Below are 25,922 nucleotides of genomic sequence, written 5' to 3' on the forward strand. Positions count from 1 at the left end.
ATATATATACATCTGTGGTAGAGTGTTTCTTAGTGGTTCACTTGAAAGCTCCTTGTAGTGTTTACTTCTTAAGCCCGACATGTGGACATTGTGGACTAAGGTGTTTATTTTTAAATGTTTCAGAATTAACCTTTTAAGTCTTGAAGTGTGTTTCTTTAAAAGAAATTTCCATCAGATTTGATATTCAGTATTTCTTATTTTTGTTGAAGGTGGGAGTCGTGAAGCAGACTGAAACTGCGGCATTAAAGGCCATTGGGGATAACAAAAGTTCACTTTTTTCCCGGAAATTGACTGCTCTTTATACAAAATCTACACTTATTGGAGAAGATATCCTTTTCAAATAGTAATTTTTCTCTTAAATATTACAATGGCTTTGTTTAAATAACATTTTTACTTAACTGTTCTTTGAATGGGTACCTTTTTGGTGAGATAAGGTAATCTAGTTACTTTGACCTTTGATTAGTGCACTACTGAAGAGGGAGGGATTGGGAATGGCTGGAAACAAGCATTTTCAAATGCCATAGTAAAAGGGGAGTTTGTCATACTTTAAGAGCAAAAAAGAGAGCCTGGTGAAAGATGATAGCAAGTTAGCAACTGATTTGAATTGCATCTTCCCTACACTGTATGGGTGGTAGTTAGATGCTTAGGGCCTATAGGCCCCTCGAGATCCTCCCTAAGACAAGACCTAAAAAACAGCTTGTTAACTTCAGAATGTGAAAAGAAAACTACGAAGTTAACACACAGTTAATTGCTTATGAGAGGTAATAGTAGGCCATCCTCATTAATTGTTAGCTTCATAAGAATTTTATTATTTTAAAAATAGGTTGCGGGTGAACCTTTCTCACTTTGTGAGAACCCTCGGTGTGCACAGTGATTGCCCCCAATTTTATAGTCATTCATTAATTTAGTGAATTACTTGAAGCAAAATGATTCTAATAGCACAATCATAAAATTCTATTTTTTAAAAACCCAGTAACTATATATGAAATGGGACAAAGATGCATTTTAAAATGTTTACTGTGGAAAAAAAAAACAAAAAAAAATGTTTACTGTGGGATAGGGTCAGGTCTCAAAAAAAAATGTAGAGATAAGGTCTTAAAAGATACAGTGTGAAAACATTTCTTTTATGATTTAATACAAACCTACTTATTTAGAAACCTGCTTCTACCCAAATCAGCAAGACCATTTTGTTCCAATAAGATTACGAATAGGTACAACTCAGAATAGACCCAAAACCATGAACAATTCTGTACTGTTCTAAGCTGATCAGGCTGTAAGAACCTGGTAATTTTATTGTTTCTTTTACCTGAACTTGCGTCTCTTATTAAAGCCTGCTCCTAAAAAGGTACACCTCCCTGCTTCTCTTTTGGTGTTGTTATTGCTCTTGCCTGCTGTTGCCTAAGTTGTGTTGTTTCCAGACTGACTTCATCCCAACTCAACACTTACCCCTGAGAATTTAATTAATGGACTCACTAAACACACACACACACACAAACATACACATGTACACATACTATGTTTCTGTTTTCTTTTTTGGTTTTCTTTTTCATGTCTTTTAAAAATTCTCTTGCTATTTCTGAAAGCTTTAGGCACTTTAAAGGAGGAAAGTAATTTACATTATTTTAGTGTATTCATGCTTTGGAATTAAGCATCATGGGATTCAAGTCTCAATGTTATCCAAGTAAAGAAGAGGGTTAATATTTGAGCTTCCCCAGGGGGTACTCTCCTAGGCTCTTTGGGAAGTGAGAACATAATAGCTGTCTATCCTCATGAGTCGCATATCTCAGGGGAGTTAAGGCATGTAACTATAATCAGAGTAAATCAGAACAATGAAGCCTGTGTGGAAGATTTTGCATAGAGCAAAAATGTCTGGGACAATGAACCATTGTTTTAAAGGAGAAAGCAGTTAATGGGAATGTAGCATATAATTTTCTTTAATAATTATTACATGTGAATCCTTTAGTCAAGCTGGATGATGCTATAAATGTCGATGAGATAGTGACTGATAATTCTACCAACTTTCTTCTGTGTATCTGTGAAGATCAGGAAAATGTTAAGGACAAAAAAAAGGGGAACATTTTCATTGGAATGGTGGTAAGTACTTTGTAGGTGAAGAATGAATGATAGATGTTCATGGTATCTCTGTGAGTAATCTTGTATGGTTTATAATGAGACTGATCAAGTGTGCCCTCAAGTAACTTACTAGAAAAATATTTTCCTCATAATGTGATATGTTAAATCACTAGTTACAAGTTTTCTCATATGGCTACTTGGCACTCTATACTATGGAGACATCCAGGTAGTTTCTGTCCATGTGCTCTATGCATTTAGGGTTCAGGATGGACACAGTGACAGGTATAGATATAGGTAAGAAACAGAGCAGAATAAAACACTAAGCCAACTCTATGTATGGATAGCAAAGGGTTTTACAAATTTCCTCTAGGGATTTGAAATTAAACGCATGATTTTGTGATTGTTGTATATAGATTTGGAGTAAAGGGGATAGTTAAGGGGAAACGATAGTTGGCCAATGCAAAACTCCACGTTTAATTAACGTTAGGAATACTTACAGTCAGTTTTCTAGAGAAATATAATTTGTGAATCATGGTTTTATTGATTTTACCCTCTGGCAGTTTGTGAGTAAATTTGCCCATTTACAGACCCACATGGACTTGGCTCAAAACCTTAGAATTTTTAGTGCCCTTCAGAACTATTAGATTTTCTTTTTCTCTTGTTGTTAAAGAAAAAGTAGGACTCTTTGCCTAAGTAATAACTAATTCTCTTTGGTTTTTATTTTCTAATTTTTGCAATCCGCTGCAATATCAACACAGTTCTTTTTTTTTCCAGCAAAAATTCTTAACAACCCAAATGTCTCCAAAGTACCTTTTTAAAAAAATTAAAAAAAATTTTTTTTCAATGTTTATTTATTTTTGAGAGAGAGAGAGAGAGAGAGAGAGAGAGAGAGACATAGAGAGACATAGAACACGAGTGGGGAAGGGGCAGAGAGAGGAGACACAGAATCTGAAGCAGGCTCCAGGCTCTGAGCCATCAGCACAGAGCCCGATGTGGGGCTCGAACTCTCACAAACTGTGAGATCATGACCTGAGCTGAAGTCAGATGCTCGACCGACTGAGCCACCCAGACGCCCCTAAAAAAAATTTTTTTTAATCAAGTGTTTATTTCTGAGAGAGATAGAAGGGGGTGGCAGAGTGAGAGGGGGGTAGAGGATTCGAAGCAGTCTGTGTGCTGACAGCAGAGAGCCCAATACAGGGCTAGAACCCATGAACCATGAGATTATGACCTGAGCTAAAGTCAGATGCTTAACTGCTGAGCCACTCAGGGGCCCCTCCAAAGTGCCTTCTAATACCTTATTTTGGGGGGATAACTCTCTGCTAACTTGACCTTTGCTTAACCAATAAACTTTCAGAGAGTTTGCATTACTGTTGGGTGGCTCTGAATGATTTTTTTTTCTAAATTTTTTTTTTATCTTTGAGAAGCACTTTTTATCTAGTCACAGGCAATTGGATTTATTTACAAATAGTAAGGTTATTTGCTTTTAAGCTCTAACATATGTAATTTGCTAATTTATATTTACCTGAAACTCAGCCTAAAGAATAGAGTTGAATGTATATGATTCCTCTTTAGTGCTGAGTGGTTGCCGCCAGAATTAACCGTTGTGTATGAACTGTGATGTGAAAAAATGAGAAATGATAGTTTGCCTCTCAAGTGTTTTCTTGGGTCTTGTCCTTGTTCTCAATGACCACTTTTGGGCTGATGACATCCAAAGCTCTGGGTCTAGGCTGCACCTCTCTCCTGACCTCTAGCTTCTTATATCTATCTTTTTGCTGGGCACGGCACTCAGAATTTGTCCTGACTCCTCAAACTCAGTGTGGCTACAATAGATCTGTTCTTTTTTTACCCTCAGTACTATTCTTGTTGGCTTTTGCCCTGTTGTGATGAGTGTCACTACCTAGGAGCTATCTTTTGGGTATTGGCAGTTAGTCTAAAATCAAAGTCTTTAGCATTGATAGTATCACTGCAATTAGGCCCTCTGCCTTCATTCTGGGCATTGCATGGTTTTATACAGACTAACTTTGTGTTTCTTAGTGTCACATAGTAATAGATGTTGCAGGCATTATAATATAGACCATTTCTCTAATTAAAAAAAAGCAGGGAGGTGGCGCCTGGGTGGTTCAGTCAGTTAAGTGTCTGACTTCAACCCAGGTCATGATCTCATGGTGCCTGAGTTCAAGCCCCCACATCAGGCTCACTGCTATCAGTGCAGAGCCCACTTGGGATCCTCATTCTCCCTCTCTCTCTATCCCTCCCCTACTCATATTCTTTCAAAAATAAACATTAGAAAAATAGTTAAAAAGGCAGAGGGGAATTTGTCTGATAAATTTGTTACTTGAACTTCTATAAATAGCTTTTGTAAATGCTAGATAGATTGGGAGATAAATTTACTTATGTATACTAACATACTTACAGTCCAGCTATCTGGGCACTAGAGAAGGCCTCTCAGCTATCATTAAGGAGGTACTTTGAGCCAAAAATGAGGGACTTCAAAAAATTATAAAATATTCAAAAGAAAAATTAATAAAACAGAGTGCTTAATTCCGGTAATATGAGACAGCACTCTAGGGGTTAGGAAATATTTCCTCTGGGAAATAGAACATTGCCTTGAGAAGGGCCCCCTTCCTTCAGCAGAGGTTAACTGTAATCCAGACTTGTATGATAATAATTTCCTTGCTTTTAGTTCTAGTTTTACCTCCTTAAACTATATACAAATGTAAACATATTGTGTCTTTTGGAGTCTTGCTTCCTTTGCTTGCAAACTACTCTCATATAGTATTTGTATATGAGATTTATTTGTGTTACTGTAGTAGTTCTTACATTGTCATTGCCATATTATATTTTATGATTTTCAGTTCATTCATTCTTCTCTTGATGGACATGTGGGTTCTTTTCGGTTTTGGTTGTACAGAGAATACTGTTATAAACTTTTTTGTGCACGTTTTGTGGTATACCTATGGTATACCCTGAGTATATACCTAGGAAGGATTTGAGTTAGGAGTATGGAGTTTACGACTTTGCTAGGAAATATGACGCTGTTTTCCAAAGAAGCCATGCCAGTTGACCTTCTGTCAGCCATGTTTGAGTATGGGGGTGAGTATAGCTTATACCATCTGTCACTAGTGCCATGCATTTCTTCTTTCTTTTTTTTTTAAATTTTTTAAAAAATGTTTATTTTGACAGAGAGAGACAGATCATGAGCAGGGGAGAGGCAGAGAGAGAGGGAGACACAAAATCCCAAGCAGGCTACAGGCTCTGAGCTGTCAGCACAGAGCCCAATGCGGGGCTTGAACTCACAAACTGGGATCATGACCTGAGCCGAAGTCAGATGCTTAACTGATTGAGCCACCCAGGTGCCCCACTTTTTTTTTATGTTTATTTATTTATTTTGAGAGAGAGAGTGCAAATGGGGAAGAGGCAGAGAGAGAGAGGGAGACACAGAGTTCAAAGCAGGCTCCAGGCTCTGAGCTGTCAGCACAGAGCCTGACGCAGGGCGAGAACTCATGAACCGGGAGATCATGACCTGAGCCAAAGTTGGCCACTTAACCGACTGAGTCACCCAAGTGCCCCAGTGCCATGCATTTCTTTTCTCTTTTCTTTCTTTTTAATTTTTATTTATTTCTGAGAGACAGAGGGTGAGCAGGGCAGGGGCAGAAAGAGAGGGAGACACAGAATCCGGAGCAGGCTCCAGTCTCTGAGCTGTCAGGACAGAGCCTGATGTGGGGCTCAAACTCACAAACCATGAGATCATGACCTGAGCCGAAATCAGACGCTTAACTGACTGGGCCACCCAGGCACCCCCATGCATTTATTTACCATCAGCAGAGGACATGAGAGTGGCCTGTGGAGTGAGATCACTTGGATCTTGTTTCCACCACTTTATCACTCTGCAACCTTGGCTAGGTTTCTTACCTTTTTTCTCCTTTCTCAAACCATGAGTTTTTCCAGTTTATCTTTGCTATATTGGCTTGGGATGCTAGGGGGTAGCTTTTAGTTTTTATGGTTATTTCCCTAGATAAACTCTCTACTTGGGATTCATTCAGAGTTTGCTATATTTGTGTTAGTTTTTGGAAAAATTATACTTTTATTGATTAATTTTATAAAATGAAATAGAAATTTACTACTGCTCTGGTGGCCATGTTACTAGGAACTTATTACTGTTTAGTGATGACAACTGTTATTTGTACAGTACTATATAGTTTATAAAGCATTCGTGTTTGTTTTATGATCTGACCATTGCAGCGACCTGAAGATGAAAGTCGGCTGGTTTATTCCCACTTAGAGGAGGAAACTGAGGGTTTGGTGACTTGTCAGAGTCATTCTGTCAGGTTCGTTGGATCCAAAACTTGGCTCAGGCTGTTTCTTGCATAGTGTAGATATTGGTGAATCTGACTTCTTACATAAGAATCTTGGAAAGTACACAGGTTTTCAAACACTTTAGAACTGGACTACACACTAGAGAGTGTATCCTCTTTACTGTTTCCATGTGTGTTTATAATGTGTCAAGGTTATATTTGGGAAAAATATGTTTTCTGTGATGTTGCATTTTTGTTTTCAGGGAGTGCAGCCTGCCACAGGTGAGGTCGTGTTTGATAGTTTCCAGGACTCTGCTTCCCGTTTGGAGCTCGAAACTCGGATATTGTGCCTGCAGCCCGTGGAGCTACTGCTCCCCTCACACTTGTCAGAGCAAACAGAGATGCTTATCCACAGAGCCACAGCTGCTCGGTGAGTTGGCACATCATTGGAAAATACTACTGATTTTGAAACTCAGATTTAATTCCCAGACTGGGAATTAAACTCATTAAATTTAAACTCATTGAAGTTGTTAACAAGTTTTTACTTACAGAAGTATTTTAACAGTAGTGGTGGAAATTAAAAAAAAAAGAAAGGAAAAGGAAATTACTCATAATATCACCTTAATGTAGGACTGTTAGAGCGGTTTAATGATACTATTTAGTAATTTATCTTCAGTTTTTAGAGGTAATTTAGAGTTCATTTCTTAGAAAGGTTATTTAATTTTGAAAATGCTGAAAGTTTTAATTTGTGGCTGTGTCCAGGAGTTTTATTGATTAGATCTAATGTCATACGTCTTACTTATGCAGCAGTGTACTAGGCACTGTGGCATCCAGAGGAAGAGGATGTGTTTGTCGTCCATGTTTGGCAGAGTTTATAATCCATCAGGAGAGGCAGATGTGTACATATCTAACAAGATTCACAAAGCATGATGTTAAGTGACAGCATGAAGGTACCTTGTTGGGACCATTCCATACTGCCACCTGGAGGAGTATATGGGGAGAAAAGACACTGGAAAGGCGGGCAATGGCTCCAGGGGACAGGACTATGTACTGAGGAATTTGGACTTTAGACTAAGCAGGAAAGCCCATAAAGATTTTTATTTAGTAGATTGACAAATCAGGAAGTCAAATTGATGGGTAAGTGAAGTTCCAACTATTTTTTTGTTCTTAGAGTTAAGAGTGTCACGTTTTCATTTAAATTGAACTTCTAAGTAGCTTTCATAATAAATATTTTTTATTATAACACTAATCCATGACCATTTAGGAAAAATTGGGAGTTACCAAAAAAATGAAGAGCTAAAAATAAAATCAAATCCTATAACCCGGAGATAGTTATTCTTAAATGTTTTGGTGTGTTAATTCTATGCATAGATATCACATTTTTTGATTTATGAAGTTGGATTCATGTTGCAAAATCAGTTTTGTGTCCTGTATTTTTACTTAAAATTCCCATAGTTAAAAAAAAATTTTTTTTAATCTTTATTTATTTTTGAGAGAGAGAGAGAGAGAGAGAGTGCGAGCTGGGGGGGAACAGAGAGAGAGGGAGACACAGAATCCGAAGCAGGCTCCAGGCTCCAAGCTGTCAGCACAGAGCCTGACGTGGGGCTGGAACCCACAAACCTTGAGATCATGACCTGAGCTCAAGTTGGATGCTTAATTGACCGAACCACCCACAGGCACCCTCCATACTTTTTAAAGGGAAATTTATCTTATTTTATTATGGAAAACATATAAAATTATACCAAATAGTGTAGTGAACCACATGAATTCATCAGCCAGCTTCAACATTGCTCAACTCAGACAATTTCATTTCATCTATATCCCTACTCCCTCTCTTCTTAGATTATTTACTTGAAGCAAATTCTAGAGAACATCATTTCATCTGCTGATATTTCAGCAGGTACTCAATGGAAACAAAATGACTGCATCTCATTCAGTCATGTAAATGGATAATTTATTCCCCTTTTGTTATGCTATGTTCATTTTTTTAACTTACACAAATATTACTGTGATGAGTATCCATGCATAGAAATATTTGTGTGCATTTCTGATTATTTCCTTAAGCTAAATTCCTCCAAGTGGAATTACTGGGTCACAGGGTATAAACATTTATAAAGCTTTAGGATTGGTAATAGCAATTTATACTTCTGTTGCTACAGTACAGGAGAGTTGCTTGAACCTTGCTTACAATGGATCATGTAAACAATCTCTGCCAACTGGATAGGTGAAAAATTCTCTATCAAGTCCCCTTATTTGGTTTATAATCCTTTTCTGACAATGAGTTAAAACCTGAATAACTAAAACTGACACAGTAGACTGATTAATTAAAAAAATTAATAAAATTTCTAAAAATTTTTAAAAGTCTTCTAAAACTTTATTTCCAATATTTTGTGGTTTTAGTTTTGTTCATTTTTCTTTATAACTGTGTATATTCAGTTGACTTAGATATAACAGAGACTAAAGTTGATCAATTGAATGAATACTTCCATTTTTCTGATTTCTACTTTTTAAAAACAAAATAATAAAGGCAAAAATTCAATAAAAGGTGAAAATATTCCACAAAAACATTGCCAAAAATGAGTTTTTTTGGCTGGCGGCAGCATTGCCTATGATATTGCTAAATGTTTATTCATCAAATGAAATTCAGAAGGCATTTGGCATACTAAAAGATAGTTCTGGTGTCATATGTGGGCTTTCCCAAATTTGATGCTGCCTTTGTTTTGTTTTTATTTGTATTTCTTTAGTTAGCATTGAGAGTGTACAACTTTTCCTATTTTCCCGTGCTCATGTAATTTTTGTTTTATTCGCATTTTAGACTAAGCAAAGTCAAAAGTTAATCCCCGTTTCCGTGAGTGTCTAAAGCTGACTTATATCCATGGACACATGGAGTGCTAGAGATTCACAAGTTGAGCAAATATTGTAGCTCTTGTGATGTAGGGTTTGGGTTGGAAAATTGGCTTTTCACCTTACTGACTTTCAGTACTTACTCAACTGTGTTGTGTTGTCCTTCAGTTTCCTTTCCTTTCCTTTCCTTTTTTTTTTTTCTCCTCCTTTTCTTTAATATAGGGATAATAAGAGTGCTTACCTCGTAGGATTATTCTGAGTATTAAATAAGTTAATACAAGTAAAATGTTTTCAATAGTGGCTGGCATAGAAAGCCCTCTATAGATTGCAAGCTGTCTGTTAACTGTATGATTATTATTTATTATTATTTGCCATTGTGTTTTTAAATATTGCCTCTTCCCTGTTCTTTTCTGGAATGCCTTCTTATTCTGCTCTCTATGCATGGCCCTTTATGGTGTTATCTCCCACCTCCAGCCTTCTTTTAAAATTTTTTTAAAATGTTTTTATTTCTTTTTGAAGGAGAGAGAGAGACAGAGCATGAGCAGGGGAGGGGCAGAGAGAGAGGGAGACACAGAATCCAAAGGAGGCTCCAGGCTCTGAGCTGTCAGCACAGTGCCCGACGTGGGGCTCGAACTCATGAACACTGAGATCATGACCTGAGCCGAAGTCAGATGTTTAATCTACTGAGCCCCCCAGGTGCCCCTCCCACTTCCAGCCTTCTGAAACAAATGTCTCTCCTGTTATTTTTGGCTCTTGGGGATTTCCTCTTTTTTGTTGTTGGTTTTTGACTCTGTTTAAGAAACATTTTTGATTATATTTTAATTCACTGTTTCTATGGGTTTTTTAAATTTTTTTTTTTAAAGTTTATTTATTTTTGAGACAGAGAGAGACAGAGCATGAACGGGGGAGGGTCAGAGAGAGGGAAACACAGAATCTGAAACAGGCTCCAGGCTCTGAGCTGTCAGCACAGAGCCCGATGCGGGGCTCGAACTCACGGACCGCAGAATCATGACCTGAGCCGAAGTCGGCCGCTTAACCGACTGAGCCACCCAGGCGCCCCTCTATGGGTTGTTTAGTATACTGTCTGGACCAAGTAAGTTTTTCATGCTTACAGTAGCATTCTCTTATTTTTGTACTTGGATCTCTCCCCATTTTGAAACTACTTCAGTAATCATCTGTATTTTAGTCCATTTTGATTTTCTTTAAAATTTAATCTAATTTTTAGCATTTAACACTTAATTCACTTTTTTTTTTATTTTATTTTTACTGTGTCAGGTGTGGTCCTGCCTTAATTTCCCCGTGAGTGCTCGTGAGTCCATTTTACATTCATAACTTAGCTTTTATCAATCTGAGATAAAATTCCATCCATATTTTTTTAAGAAAGAACAAAAATCAGCAACAAGGATAGGGAATAGTTTTAATGTATGAACAACATAGCCTGTCAAAATTCTGTTCCATATTTACTACCAGTAAACCATATAGCCTTGAATTTTCAAGAAGAAATTTTTTTTTAATGTTTATATATTTTTTAGAGAGAAATGAGCAGGGGAGGGGAAAAGAGAGAGGGGGCAGAGGATCCAAAGTGGGCTCTGCACTGATAGCACAGACCCCGATGCTGGGCTCTGACTCAAGAACTGTGAGATCATGACCTGAGCTGACCTTGGATGCTTAACCGATTGAACCACCCAGATGCCCATTTTGTTTTTGTTGGACTTTTGCCTGTTTTAAACAGTGATAGGTAGATTCTGGTGTCTCAGACTTAGAATCCACTCTTTTTCTTCTGTAAATCTGAAGGTAAAAATAGCAGTTTTTGTCAGTTACCGGTTAATATATATTGATATTGAAGAACAAATAAAGCTGTGTGAGAAAAGGAAGAATGGCTTGGAATTAATGGAATATGCATTTTAAAGTATTAGCGTTTTTTTATAATCTTTGGCCACAAGGGGTCTCCAAAGGATTTTCTATTCTGTGAATTATCATTTAAAGAGTACCAGAACCTTCACATTTATTTTTATATCTCCAGGTAGACTTAGTTACTTTGTATCACATGGTAATTAAGAATAACTACATATTAGTGAAAGGTGACGCTAAGATAAAATTGTTTCTAAGTAATGATAAATAGTTTTTCTTAGGTTATTTTTATTTATGTAAAATATGTTCATGAAGTTTTGGTTTGGATCTTAGGAAATCATTTTTACTATTTTTTGTTACCTTTCCCATTTGTTGTAAGAATATATAGAGAGAAACAAAGGGAGAAGGATGATTTTCAACCCTATATTAGTTGCACTTAAGGTCGCTTTAGCTTAGAGATGTTATATGTCTATAAAACTGGTTGAGAGGAAAACTATCGAAAACAATAGACAAATATTAGGCTGTGTTTAATAGTTCTCAAAGAAAGTGATATTTGAAGCAAATCAGAAGAACAGAGCAGATGGTGCCCAATTTTGTGTTCAGAGAGGTGAGGGCTTCCTGGGCCCTGGCACAGCCAAAGAAGGCTTTTTGTAGGAGGTGGGCTGGGCTGGCAACATTTGCGGGACGGGAGGCTTTGAATTGGTAGTGGGGAGGAGGGAAGGGTGTGCTGTGTGTGTGCACACGTGTACGTATTCGTAAACAGTATGAGCTCTGAGGCACACAGGCTGGAAATACTAGAGGAGGTGTGAGGACGGAGGTGACACTTTTTCTAATTGGAGGTGAACTTTCATGTTGAGTAATGGGGAAGAAAGCGTTGAGGACCATAAAATCCAGCCACGGCGACTGGAATCTGATGGAAGTCAGTAAGGCTTCTGAGCAAAAGAATGGCATGACAAAAGAGAAGAGGCAAGTCTACTACCTAAATGGGAGAATTGAACTTAAAACAAAACAAAACAAAACAAAACCCGTTTCCCTGAGGGGCAACAAGAATACGTACAGGGAGTCTGGAGAATGTCATAGCTGGGAGTAGGAGGAAGGAAAATAGAAAGAAATGGAAAGGAAGGGGATAAAAGAGCTGGGTATAGAGCCAGGGCAAAGCAGGGATATGTGGTCATTATTTATCTGTTGCAAATGATATGGCCAATGGTATGTGTTAATTTTTTAGAGTATTGACTGTTAAAATTTTCTGAAGCTGCATGATATTGACAAAGATAGTTGGTTATAAATTAACCCTAACCAGTCCAGATCACTTATGAAGTATCTATAGAAGAATGACCTTCAGTACTACAGTGATCTAAGCAATTTGGCTTAGGAAATCCATGCTTGAACACATTAGGATTTACTCAAAGGTAGATGTGTATGCTGCCTATTTGAAGAAAACATTCAAATCTTGATGTTGGGGAATAAGAATAACTCCTACTGTGGATACTTCCAGTGTTAGAAAGAGAAATACATTATTATGTTTTTGTGTCCACAGACGGCCTTACATCTTCAAAATTTAGTCAAAACCATTATCTGACGTGATTGTTTATAACGGAGATTTGTACCATCTGAGTGTCTTTTATAGATATTTGAAATTACCATTGCTATGTTTTAATTTTGTGTTTCTCTTTTATTAAATTGTATTGGAGATTAAGTACTACTTTGTCATGCTTTGATTTTCAAATTTTTAATGGAAAATGTTTTGTAGTTTCAGTATTAAAGTGAGATTATTACTTTGAGACCATGTGCATAAATTATCAGAGCAATTGTTATGTAAATTAGGTATCTGTGTTATGGCTAAAGTCCAACTTCTTGCTAATGTCATTAGTTGAATTTAGCATTAGTTAAAAAGTATCAAATATTTTTGAAGGATGAGAGGAAAAAAATAGATATTACTGATTAACTTGGTTAAGAGGAAGTGTTCCACACGTATGAAATGTTAAGTGGCTAGTACTTGATGGTCTGAATTTAGTGATTGCACTCTTCTAATATGTTTTGTCAGAGCTTAGTAAGTTTCGTGCCTTGGGCTTATATGAAGTCATTTCAGTATGATTCTTATTAGGAGTTGTTGGGAACCAAGTAAATGTGGCATGTATCAAACACTGGGTGGCAGGCAGATACGAGCCAAAAAGTCCCTAAATTTGGTGGGAAGATGAATCTGGGTAAGGTGAGGGCATTCAAGGGAGTGTGAACACAGGATGGGGTAAGGGAATTGTGAACAGTGAGTTGAATGGGGTGTTGGGTGTGTATGGGCAAAGAGTGGCCTGGGACAGAATCTAGCACTTAACTGCTTAGCGAACATTTGCTACATGCCAGTGTGTTTATGGACAGAGGGGAGGACTGTACCTGTTTCATGGAGGATGCTGGGCACTAGCGGGAAGAATTTGTGCTTTATTTTGATGTTTTATCTACTTTGGCCTACTGACTCCTTTTATTTAGTATTTTGTGTTAGAATTTTCTTCTTGTAAATTTGTCAAATTACTGGGGTAGTACATGTCTTTTGTAAAAGTAAAAATAATCTATTTTTTTAAAGTTTATTTTTTTTAGTAATCTCTATACACAACATTTGGGGCTCAAACTCATGACGCCAAGATCAAGAGTTGGATACTCTACCAACCAAATCAGCCAGGTGCCCCCAAAATACCTGTTGTAAAGAAAACAATTCTTGCTAACCTTCCCACCCAATTTGATTTAAAGTATTTGTGTTAGAATGTGACTTTAATATTTATAAAACTTAGAATTTAGTGCTTTAACTTTATATCTTCTTTTTTTGTAGCAGTAGTCCAAATAAAAGTTGAAATTAAAATCAGGCAAATGTATAAAACTAGTAAACTGAAGTGAACAGTATTTTGGTACAAAGGATGATGTTCTTGTCTGAAAATAAATCGTTCCTCCTAATTTGAGTGGGATGTGTCCCCCATTAAGGACCAGGTTCTTTGCAGTAGTTTATTTTTTCTATACTGTTATGTGCTTTGTAGACTCAGCTTTTTACCACAGTTTTTTCTTTTTGAACCACAGTGTAACTTAAGTGATTTGCCCTCTACTTTCATTTGAAGACTGCCTCTTTTTTTTTTCCTGATTACACCTCAACAACGCAAGTGCTCTTTATTGCTAATGTGATGTTAAGCATAAACAGAAATGCAGGAACTGAAGCATGTGGCAAAATTCATTAAAAAAATTTTTTTTAATGTTTATATTTGAGAGAGAGAGACAGACAGACAGACAGATAGAGTGTGAGGGGAGAGAGGGGCAGAGAGAGAGGGAGACACAGAATCTGAAGCGGACTCCAGGCTCTGAGCTGTCAGCACAGAGGCAGGCGCAGGGCAGGGCTTGAGCTCACAAACCGTGAGATCATGGCCTGAGCTGAAGTCAGATGCCTAATTGACTGATCCACCCAGGCGCCCCTTAAAAGGTGGTAATCTAGTTGATTTAGGACAGGTTTTTTTCAAACCAAAGTTCATAAAGTCAGTGTGGTAGGTTGCACCTAACAGTGAAAAAAAATAAAATAGAATTTATCAAAGTGCTTCACATGTAGTAAAGGTTAAGTGTTTCATAAAAGGCTTTTTTTTCAGTTTTGTCTATGCATTATTTCTGTCTATAGGTATGCCTTCTGATCCTCTTTGCAATTCCTATCATGTTTGTAATTCTCCAAGAAGGGAATTAAACTCCTCATATAATATATTAATTAAATGTTATCTTAAATGATCTCATATATACATTCTTATTACCTAAAACTGATCAGATACTACCGAGAAGTATATTTTTAAATAGTACAAATGAGAGGCAGTTAACATTTAAGGACTGTATATTGAAAACTCTAAAGTTGATTTGCATACCATATATTGCCTACATAGAAAATGCAGAAGTGACAGATTTTTAGAAGTAATAAGGGTTCATCAAGATTGTTAAGTGAAATCAGTAAATGAAAATGAATAGTGTCTTAATACAGCAGCAGCAAATAGTAAATATCTTAAAAGAAGGTACTACTTGGAATAGCGGCAAAAGCGGTATTATTTAGGACTGTCTTCACCAAAAGAAAAACAAGACCTTAAAGAAAATTTCAAAACTTTACTGAACAAAGAAGAACTAAATCATGGAAGGAGATGTATTAAAAATGTGTAATTAGTAAAGTAAACCTGTGATTTTACAAATATTTATGGTGTAGAATACAGATTCTTAAGTTGGTATTTGAGTTTAAAAAAATGTGGATTGATTTAACAGAAACTTGGATTGTAGTGGTGATATGCTCATAGATGTGGTAACATCTTAAAAAACTTTGTTTTAATGCTTTTATTTTTATTTTTGAGAGAGAGAGAGACAGAGCTTGAGCGGGGAAAGGGCAGAGAGTGAGGGAGACACAGTCTCAGCTGAGCTGTCTCCCTGGTGGTCTAGTGGTTAGGATTCAGTGCTCTCAGCTGAGCTGTGAGCACAGAACCTGATGTGGGGCTCGAACTCAAGAACTGTGAGATCATGACCTGAGCCGAAGTCGGATGCTTTAACCCACTGAGCTACCCAGATGCCCCTAGATGTGGTAACATTTTTGAAGATGCAGGGGATAACTTAAGTTAGGGAATTGTGCTGGAGCACATAGTAAGGGCAGTGTATGTCATGTTTTTCTGTTTCTTGTCATTTAGATTTTGTATGTGTGTTTGAGCTAAATCTAATATAAATGGGAACATTGCTTGCATGGAAAAAAATTTCAGACCAGAGGTTTAGGGAAGTACAGATGATGATGAATTTGAAGCTTAGGTCACTTAAACTCCATGAAGATGGGTTACTCTCCATTTTTCAAAATAGTTTGCCTTTCTAAGTAAGATACTTTATTCTTCCTTCAAGTTCATGTTATTAATTTAGATAGCAGTAAAGTCTAATTGATTATTTTGTTTTATGTTTATTTTTGAGAGAGAGAGAAAGTACAAATTGGGGAGGAGCAGAGAGAGAGAGGGAGAGAGAGAATCCCAAGGAGAGGCTTGGGAATCCCCCATCAAGGGGCTTTACCTCAAGAACCATGAGATCATGACCTGAGCCAAAATCAAGAGCCAGATGCTTAACTGACTGAGCCAGCCAGGCACCCTGATTATTTTTTTCTTATCACTAAAACTATCCGTAATGATAGATATTTCTAGGATATTCTCAATTTATTGATACATCTTCTGAGTTACGCATTATAATATTCATTTATTCTTAAAAACGTTTATTGGGTGCTTACTGGGTACCAAGTTCATTATTAGATAGTGAAGATGCAAAAATGAATAGGATCCCTATTCCCCCAATTCTTATGGTCTAGGGGATTGGTATTCATGGAAGTAAATAAACAATGATAACGAAAGCGCTGATTGTTAAGGTTCCAGAAAGTGACTGGTAGCATGAGGACATCAAGCTTTGCTAGAAGGAGTTAGGTGAGGCTTCCCAGAAGAATAGTCCAGCACTGAGACTAGAAAAATGATAGCCAGGCAGATGGAGGTGTAGGAGAACATGGTTTTCTTAGGGAACAGAAGCTAGTTTGGTCTGCCAGGGCAGGCATGGCAGCGTGAGACAGGACAGATGTGGGGTTTGGAGAGAAAGGTTGTGTAAAGTGAAAGTGAAAAAGAACCACGAGAGAAAGCCATGTAATGGAGGGGTTGGACAAAAAGTTTCCTGTGAAAAAGATGGAGAAGGAATGACTGGTGGCAAAAACTATATCATAATGATCCTTTGTGTCCCCAGTACCTATTGTATATGGCTTGCATATACTAGGTACTTAATAAATGATCAATGAATGATTAAACAAGTGACTTTTGGAATAGGGAAGAAATGGGTATTTCCTATTTGTTTTTCTTAAGAAAAATGATTTAGGTTTTATAAAATGGAGGGATTGTTGTAGTTGGATATTCATACATGCAATATATATGATGATAAAGGTACATTTAAATGGTATAGATGTGGCCAACTCATTTACTTCTTTTGGGAAGACCATATTAATTCCTTATTATTTGGAAATTAAATAAAAACTTAACAAAAAAAATTCCATATCATTTTTGCCTATGGTTTCTAGTCTTTAAAAAAAATAATGTCACTTTAAATTAATTTATTTAAGCTTCTTGACATTTCCATGGATATTCCCTTACAGTAAATACTAATGGAATCTACGTGGCTAAGTTTTCCTGTACAGGGAATTATATAATTATTTTAAAGATTGATATTGATGGGGAAAACAAGGTCCCAACCTCATTTCTGGTACTTGAAACCTTTCCTGTGTGGTACTCATAGGAAATCCCCCCCACCCCGTGTTTGTTTGTTTGTTTTTTTATCTTCCTTATTTCCTTAATTCTAGAGTAAGAGATAAATATAAAGTTGACTCCTTTGTTACTGCATTTCATTGTTTATTTTATGGTAATTTCACTTTACTATTTAGAAAATTCAGAATAAAAAAAGTTGCTCATGATAGTGGATTAAATAGCAGAAAAAATCTCATACACAGGAAGGAAATATCTTTAAGAAAACATTTAAAGAAAAAGTCTTCTTAATAATAAAAATCTGTTTTATATTGGTTTTTTTAAAAAATATTAATTCCTTTCCTGCTGGAAATGCCATTGTATTTTCAGTAGTTCTTTTTTTTTTTTTCTTTTTAATAACCAAATACAGAAGAAACATTCATAAGATTTTTTCCTTGTGGTCTTAAGAAAACAATTGTTTTTGTATTTAAGATTTGTATTGTGTTATTTTTATTGAGGTATAATTGACATAAAACATATTAGATTCAGATGTACAACGTAATGGTTTGATATTTATATTGTGAAATGATCAAAATAAGTTAACATTTAGTTAACATCCATCACCATGCATAGTTACAAATTTTTTTCTTATGATGAAAACTTTTAAGATCTACTCTCTTGGAAACTTTCAATATACAAGACAGTATTATTAACTGTAGTCACCATGCTGTACATTACATCCCCAACTAATAGTTTTTAATATATGTAGTCAGCACTTTTAATGGGTATGCTTAATATATATCAAACGGGCGTGTTCTTATATATGAAAATGCAGATTTTAATGTTCATTTATTTTTGCGAGAGAGGGAGGGAGGGAGGAAGAAAGAGAGAGAGAGAGAGAGAGAGAGAGAGAGAGAGAGAGAGAGAAAGAATGAGTGGGGGAGGGGCAGAGAGAGAGGGAGACAAAGAACCTGAAGCAGGTTCCGGGCTCTGAGCTGTCAGCACAGAGGTCAATGCAGGGCTCAAACTCATGAACTGCAAGATCATGACCTGAGAGCTGAAGTCGGATGCTTAACTGACTTGAGCCACCTGGGCGCCCCAAAATCCAGATTTTAAAACATGGTAAATAAATACATGATAGTTACTGTACAACAGTGTTTGCTATAGGGTTTATCTAAATTCTGAGCCCTTGTGTATTTTCATTGAGTATAACTCCTCAGGGGTGTCTTTACTTGGAAAGTATAAATGGAGTGTACATGTAATAGGTTTACTGAGAGCAGCTGAATAGGAAGAAACAGCATTTGAAGAGTCTGGAGGAATGACTTAACTGATTAATACAGAGAACCCCCAAGATGGGGCAAGACTGCTTAAACAGAAGGTTCGAAAAGCATTGCGTGAGGTATACACAATTGTTTTACTGCTTCTGCTTGATTTTTGTAAATACACCTATTCATTTGGGGTTGGAGATTTAATTGCATAAAGTCCCCCAATTAAAGCATTTTATTCTGAAGTTACAAGGTCACTGAGGTAGTAAGTGGCAAAGTCCACTAGGACTAGATCCCCAGTCCTAATTGATGCTGGTAAGTCCACTTTTTACTGTCATTAAGATATAACCTAGTGGCAATCTAGAATACAAATATCTCCATAATTGAACTCTTAATATAGGTAGCCATCTGTCTATAATCTCTCTTCAGTTACTTCTTTCTTCCCTTTCCCTCTTCATAGTTCAGGAAGAGATTCCTTCTCCTTTCTTCCCTTGTAGCAAAACTTCCTTTCACTATCTATTTTAAATAAAATCTTGAGGCTAGCTTGATTTGAGAGCTTCTCTGGGCTTGCTTATGGTCTAAGTCTTGTCTAAGCCTATGTCTAAGTGGACTTAGACTTTTCATTTAGTCTTTGCAATGACTCCTACCTGTCAAATCTTCCCACTGAAGAGAGATTTCTAATTTCCTTTATTTTTCTTGATTACTCTGAGATTATTCTCTTATCTCTTGTTTTCAGGCCAGAAATTTCTTCTCTCTCCCATCTTTTTTGGTGGGTTATTTTTAACTGCTAGCCTGAGTTTTGATTTCTAGAGCAATAAAAGTCTGTGAAGTCCTGCTGTGTTTTTTTCCCCTCTACCATTTTGCTTTCCACTCTGTTCCTTCCTTACTCTCTTATCCCTGTTTTTGTCTTCTGTTTGGTGTTTGATTTAATAAATAATTTGATTTAATATACATAATACTGAGGTTGATGATGTTTCTCCAGGTTTACTTGGGAGCTCCCGCACGCCCCAACAATTTAGAAAACTCTGACAAGTTCTTGGGACTGTTTCCTTCAGTGTCATCTTGAACTCTTTCTTTTTGTACCTTCAGCTGTGACACACTCTTCTTGGCCAGGCTGAGCTGGGCTCTGCCTCTCATAGGAGTGCTTGTGAATCCTAAACACACAATGTGGTTATACTAGGTTGTCCCCAACCCTAATAGGAAGGCTGGGAGAGAGGGGAATGCATGAGTGGATCTGCATTCCTTCCTTGATGGCCTTGTTGGATCATGACCATCCACAGGTTTAGTCTTTACCTGGTAGGACCATTGAGATCAGGGGAGTGTCTTTAGGGTGCTTTGTGTCTAGTCAGGAAGGCCTGCACCTGAGCCATCATGGCAGTGCTTTTTTAACTGTGGTCCCAAGTCATTAATGACTCATGAAAACAATTTTATGGATGGCAATTACCATTTTAAAAAATGCATTAGAATAGTATAGAGTTGAAGATAGATAAGTACATTGTATGTAATAATCTAAGTATTGTTTAATGAAGCTTTTTCCATTTGCTATATATCCTAATCCTGTCTAACCCAAGAAAAAGTTGCTTCAAAGAATGACATATTGACTTCTGGTCATTCCTGTTAATGATGTATATACAATTAACACATTAACCGAATGTTTCCCTTTTCATTCAGCTTCACAAACATTTATTATACAATTGTCATGAATCTCATTGAGATTAGATTACTACCTTTGGGATGCCTGGGTGGCTCAGTCGGTTAAGTGTCTGACTCTTGGTTTTGGCTCAGGTCATGATCTCATGGTTTGTGAGTTCAGGCCCCTTCTCGGGCTCCGTGCTGACAGTGGAGAGCCTGCTTGGGATTCTCTCTTTGCCTCTCCCCTGCTTGGTCTTTCTGTCTCTCTCTCAAAAATAAATAAACCTAAAAAAATTTTTGAAAAAAAAAAAAGGAAATTATTACTTTTGCCCAGTGAGGGCTACTAGTCTATTTGGAGAGCCAGCACATATACTCATTGCTCTGGGTACAAAGCAGGTTAATACAGTGTGATAGGAAAGCAAACTGAATACTAAGAGTACACGAGAAGGAGAGAATGGAGCAGTATTCCTTAGTAGAAATATGATGTGATCCACAAATGCAAGTCACATGTTATTTTGTTTATTTTTAAATGTTTTATTTATTTTTCAGAGAGAGAGACACACACAGTGCCACGGGCAGAGAGAGAGGGAGACACAGAATCTGAAGCAGGCTCTGACATGGGGCCTGAACTCACAAGCTGTGAGATCATGACCTGAGCCGAAGTCAGAGGCTTAACTGACTGAGCCACCCAGGTGCCCCCTTGTTTATTTTTTATTAAAGTATAGTTGACACACAATGTTACATTAGTTTCAGGTGTACCACACAGTGAATGATTCCCCAAGTCTGTACATTATGCCTATGCTCACCACAAGTGTAGTACCTACTATCTGTCACTGTGCAACACTGACTGTTCTTATGATACCATTGAACACATAAGCAATTTTAAATTTTCTGGTAGCCAGGGGTGGTGCCTGAGTGGCTTAGTCGGGTAAGTGTCTGACTCTTTGGTTTTGACTCTGGTCATGATCTCACGGTTTGTGAGATGGAGCCCTGTGTTGGGCTCTGTGCTGACAGCCTGGAGCCTGTTTGGGATTCTGTCTCCCTCTCTCTTTGCCCCTCCCTTACTTGTGTTCTCTCTCTCTCTCTCAGTAAATAAACTAAATTTTCTGGTATCCACAATGAAAAATAAGAGGAAACAAGTGAATTTAATTTTGAGGGTACGTTTAATTTAACATATCCCAAACAATCATTTCAACATGTTCTTCTTTTGCTTTCTTTTTTATACACTAATTCTTTACATTCCTTTTTACACACTCAGTTTTTAAAATCCAGTATGTGTTTTACACTTAAAGCACATCTCGGTTCTGACTAGCCACTAGCCACATTTCAAGGGCTCAGTAGCCAGCCACATGTGATGAGTAGCTACTATGTCAGGCAATGGAGTTTTACAGAATGTAGGGAAACTTTACGTAAGAGAGGGCCTGGAATGATAGGTAGCACTTAACTAGACAGGTGCTGGGAAAAGCATTCCACGGTGAGAGAAAAGTTTAAACAGAGATGAAATAAGAATTTGTTAAAAAAAAAAAAAAGTTAATGAAGCTCTTAGTATATACCAGGCATATTCTTTTACTAACATATAAACAACAGTTCTTTGAAGTAGTAACTATGTAATTTATAAACTATACATTTTTATAAATGAGGAAACAGGCTTAAGTAGTCGAGTAGCTCTGCACACAGGTGTGTGTGTGTCTTTCTGTCTGTAGAAGGCAGAAGGATGGCCCTCCAGAGATATTCACGTCCCAGTTCCTGGAACCTGTGAATACGTCAGATTACATGGTAAGGGGGAATTAAGGTTGCTGCTCAGATGACTTTAAGATGGGGAGATAGTCCTGAATTATCTAGATGGGCCCCGTTAATCACAGGAGTCCTTTAAATGTGGAAGAGGGAAGTAGAGGAGGTCAGAGTGATATGATGTACTTAATTTGACCCACAATGCGGGCTTTGAGGCAGAGAAGACAGCATGAACCAGAGAATGTAGCCTGCCTCTAGAAACTGGAATAAACAAGGTAGGAATCCCCCGGGCCTACACCAATGGGTTAACAAGGCATAAAGAAACACAAAGTCATAAAATGCTCACACCTGAGTTTGGGTGACCAGATTGGCACTCCAAGAATAGGGAGGCACAAAGGTGCCATGAATAGGGAAGTGCAAAGGCACCCCAAAATAGGGAGGGGTTGCTGAACCCCCCCCAAATAAAGGCAAAGGCCTGAAATAGAATTGGCGCAAAGGTGCCCAATACATAGGAATAACAAGACTAGATATTCAGGATGAAAGCATCCCAAGTTTATTTAGCACTATAGCAGAAAGCTGCTTTCATAGGAGAATAGGGCCAGGTCAGGTAAATTGGTGAATTGGACTTTGGACAGCTGAGCTGTAGGCAAAGCAGCTAGGAGCAGAGATGGTTAACAAAAGAAAAGGTGTCTCGTTAGCCCTGAGGTTATTCCCCCTATCTGTCTCATCCCCCTAGGCTGGCAAAGATAAACAGGCACAGCACCTCCTGTCTGCTGTTAACAACCACCTACCCATCTGCCCACCGCCTGGATTTTGTTTTCTATTGACTCAAACCCCAAACACTGTATCTTCAAAATCCCCTTTCCCCCCTCACATCCACAAGTTAATGTTCCTAGTTTCTTTGTCTCTTTGTACACGCGCATCACGTTTGCAAGCCTTCTGATGTGAATAAATACAGGGCAAGGACCCTTATGCGGGCTCTTCTTGTCCCCCCCCCCCCCCCCCGACATTAGCCATCTCTTGTTTTAATCCTGCATCCGCTCTTTTGCTAGACAAAAAGAGAACTTTAGACAAAGTCTATGACAACAAGGAACCCCATTCTCACCTGGAGCATCCAGAAAGGAACATAGCCCTGCCCAGTGAGACCAGTGTCAGACTTCTGACCTAAGTAACTATGATAATAAATGACTGTTGTTTTAAGTTTGTAGTAATTTGTTACAGTGGCAATAGCAGAGTAATACACTCAATATCTGTGGGTTCTGGCTAATGATGTAAAATGTTTTTCTTAACCTTTTGTTCATCAGTAGCTATTTACTGGAATTAAGTCAGACCACTGTCTCTCTTTCTTGGATGCTGAGTTTATTCTACCTCATTTTTCCCAGTAGCTGGAAAATGACAGGTGTTTAATACTGTTTAAGTAGACATAACTTTTCTTGCAAATAGGAATATAAATACTAGCTGTGGTTCTGACTGAAATATTGGGAGTTTGGAAGTACTTGATAAAGTGGTGACTGCCATTTTCAAGTCTGAACAGTTTCTAATTGCTAAGTCAGGGTATCATTTATGTATGAATTACCTTATAGGTAAGTATACTTTACAGTTTTTTATGTAACTCTTAACTATCAGCCCCCAGATGTCACAAAGTTTATCTGTGGGTGATTAAATTGAGTAAGACAAGAGATTGCCCACCCATACATAATGAAATCCTCTTTCTTCTACCTTCCAGAGAACAGTGAGAACAGCTTGGCCTGTGGGTTGATTGTCATATTCTGCTTCCTTCCCACCTACTTTTTGCTACAGAGAGACAGAGCTTAGACTCTCCTCACATTCTGTGAAGAAAGGGCTTCCTTAGGTTAGTTCCATGGCCCTGTGTACAGAGAAGGAGAGAAGCTTCTGTCTTGCTTCCTGCTTGCATATTTCCTTCCACTTTATATTTCCTTCTATGCTAACAGTGCAAAGATTTCACTTCAGAGATATGTATTTTATCCACTCCTATCGTTATCCCATATGCTAAAATACTACCTTTGTCAAAGTGCTGATGTATGACAATGCTGTGCAAACACGTAAATATACGGTGATTTTTTTAAAAGTACAATTCTAGAGTTAAATGCTGGCTAAATGTAGCAGACAACAGTGGAATTCCTTAGTCCCCTGGGGCTGTGGTGATGTGAAGTGTTTGTGGGTGTCTCTATTCTAACTTCAGAAGTGGAAAATTTTCCTGCTTGCCTGTGCTTCGGGTGCTTATTGTGTGCAGCCTCATCTTCTGGAATTCTCTTTGTGGCTTGGAGAATCTGTATGCTTTTTCCTGCTTTTATTCCCAGAGGCTCTAAGTCATGCTGATTGCTCCTGAGTGACTACAGGTGCTTTTTTACCTTCTAAGCAATCCTTCCACGTAAAAACTGAGAATTAGACACGCAACAGATAAGGAGACGGTGATTTTGTTTTATGGAGAGATTTTCTCTTGCAGACTTCTAGGCATTTTCAGATTCTAATTTGATTTGGTGCATTTAAATAACAAGTCATGCAAGAAGGTTAAATTAATCCACTTTCGAAGAGTTTGATTTGCAAACGCATTACTTGTGTAAGGTAACCTATACCTGAGGCCAGAAGAATGGCACCCTTTCTCCCACCTCGTCTCTTATCCTTGTCCCTGGGCCCTAGCTGCACCAGACTATTGGCATGTTCAGAACATGTCATGTACAGTGAGAAATGGCAAGAACAGTGGTCTGAGTACAGCGTCTAGGGCCAGACACCCTGCGTTTGAATCCTAGCTTCCTCACTTTTTAGCTGTGGATCTTAACATTTTTTGTGGCTCTGTTTTCCTTACTCAAAAACAGGTATGTAATAATACAACTATCTCATGAAATTGTAGTGAGGATTAAGTTAGTTAATACTCATAAGGGCTTAAAACAGTGCCTAGAACATAGTGAGCACTGAGTAAGGGCAGTGATGGAAGGATCCTCCAGGCTTCTTTCTGTGCCTCACAGAGAGTTATCTCCTTCCTCTATTTCTTTATATTGTCTTCCCTTCTGTGTGGGTCTTTACGTGCATATTTCCCTTTGTCATAAGGGCCCCTGTCATACCGGCCTAGAGCCCACCCTAAGAACCTCACTTTAACTTGATTACCTTTGTAAGGACCCTGTCTCCAAATAAAGTCATATTCTGAGATACTGGGGGTTAGGACTTCCACATAATGGTTTTAGGGGGACACAGTTCAACCTATAACACAGGCAGGGACCTTCCTTTTTCTTTTTCTCTGTTTGTTCCTGTAGTATTTACACAGTGAAGATGTGTTGACTTGAATGAAAAAGGAAACACCAGTTAACTGGTGTGTTGTGTATAATTTTTTTAATTGTACTATGAATTTCAGATAGTCAATTTGTTGAATTTTTTTGAAGCATGTCTTTCTGGGCATAATATAAGAGTCAGTATTTATAGAGAAAAGCATTAGTTTAGGAAGATTTGTTATTTTAGGTTGTCTGAGGCAGGTGTGAGCTTGTTAGTCAACTCAAAAGGCATATGATCGGAGTGAAATAGTCTTGATTTTGTGTCTTGCTGAGAAAATGCTTTTAATCATGCATGAAAAAAATGAGATGAATTTGCAGTGATCTGAGAATGTTTTAATGCTGATAGTCATCTTTAGGATTACATAAGATGATTGTTCTCAAAAAAGTAGGTTTTATTTTCTTCTTTTTCTCAAAGGCAAATATGTCACGTAACGATTTTGTGATACTTGTGATTGGAAAAATATCTTTGGAAGCACAGGAAGCATAAATTATTTTTTAAAAAATTTACCTTGTGTTGAATGATTATATGTATATAAAATAGTGGATAACATTTAAACTGTGATCATCTCAAATTTGGAGCAGACTTTTTGAAGTTAAATATTTTTCTTCAAAATCATACACTTCTCCACACCACTGCTTTTTGCTGAATAAATATTGGAATTAGAAAGTTATTCCAAAAATGTACTTGAAATACACATGTGCACAGGA

At 37.5% G+C, this 25,922-nt stretch overlaps 1 protein-coding gene across 1 annotated transcript in view; it reads left to right on the forward strand.

The window, feature by feature from the left end:
• The window catches only part of MSH3 (mutS homolog 3), a 187,079-nt gene that overhangs the window by 19,411 nt on the left and 141,746 nt on the right, over positions 1–25,922 (forward strand). The window contains exons 6-8 of the mRNA XM_049649725.1: positions 210–327; positions 1,949–2,094; positions 6,632–6,798. Coding sequence (XP_049505682.1) covers positions 210–327; positions 1,949–2,094; positions 6,632–6,798 — 431 coding nt within the window. The remainder of the gene's footprint in view (positions 1–209; positions 328–1,948; positions 2,095–6,631; positions 6,799–25,922) is intronic.

The sequence above is a fragment of the Panthera uncia genome (genome assembly GCF_023721935.1).
Source record: "Panthera uncia isolate 11264 chromosome A1 unlocalized genomic scaffold, Puncia_PCG_1.0 HiC_scaffold_17, whole genome shotgun sequence".
Lineage (NCBI taxonomy): Eukaryota > Metazoa > Chordata > Mammalia > Carnivora > Felidae > Panthera > Panthera uncia.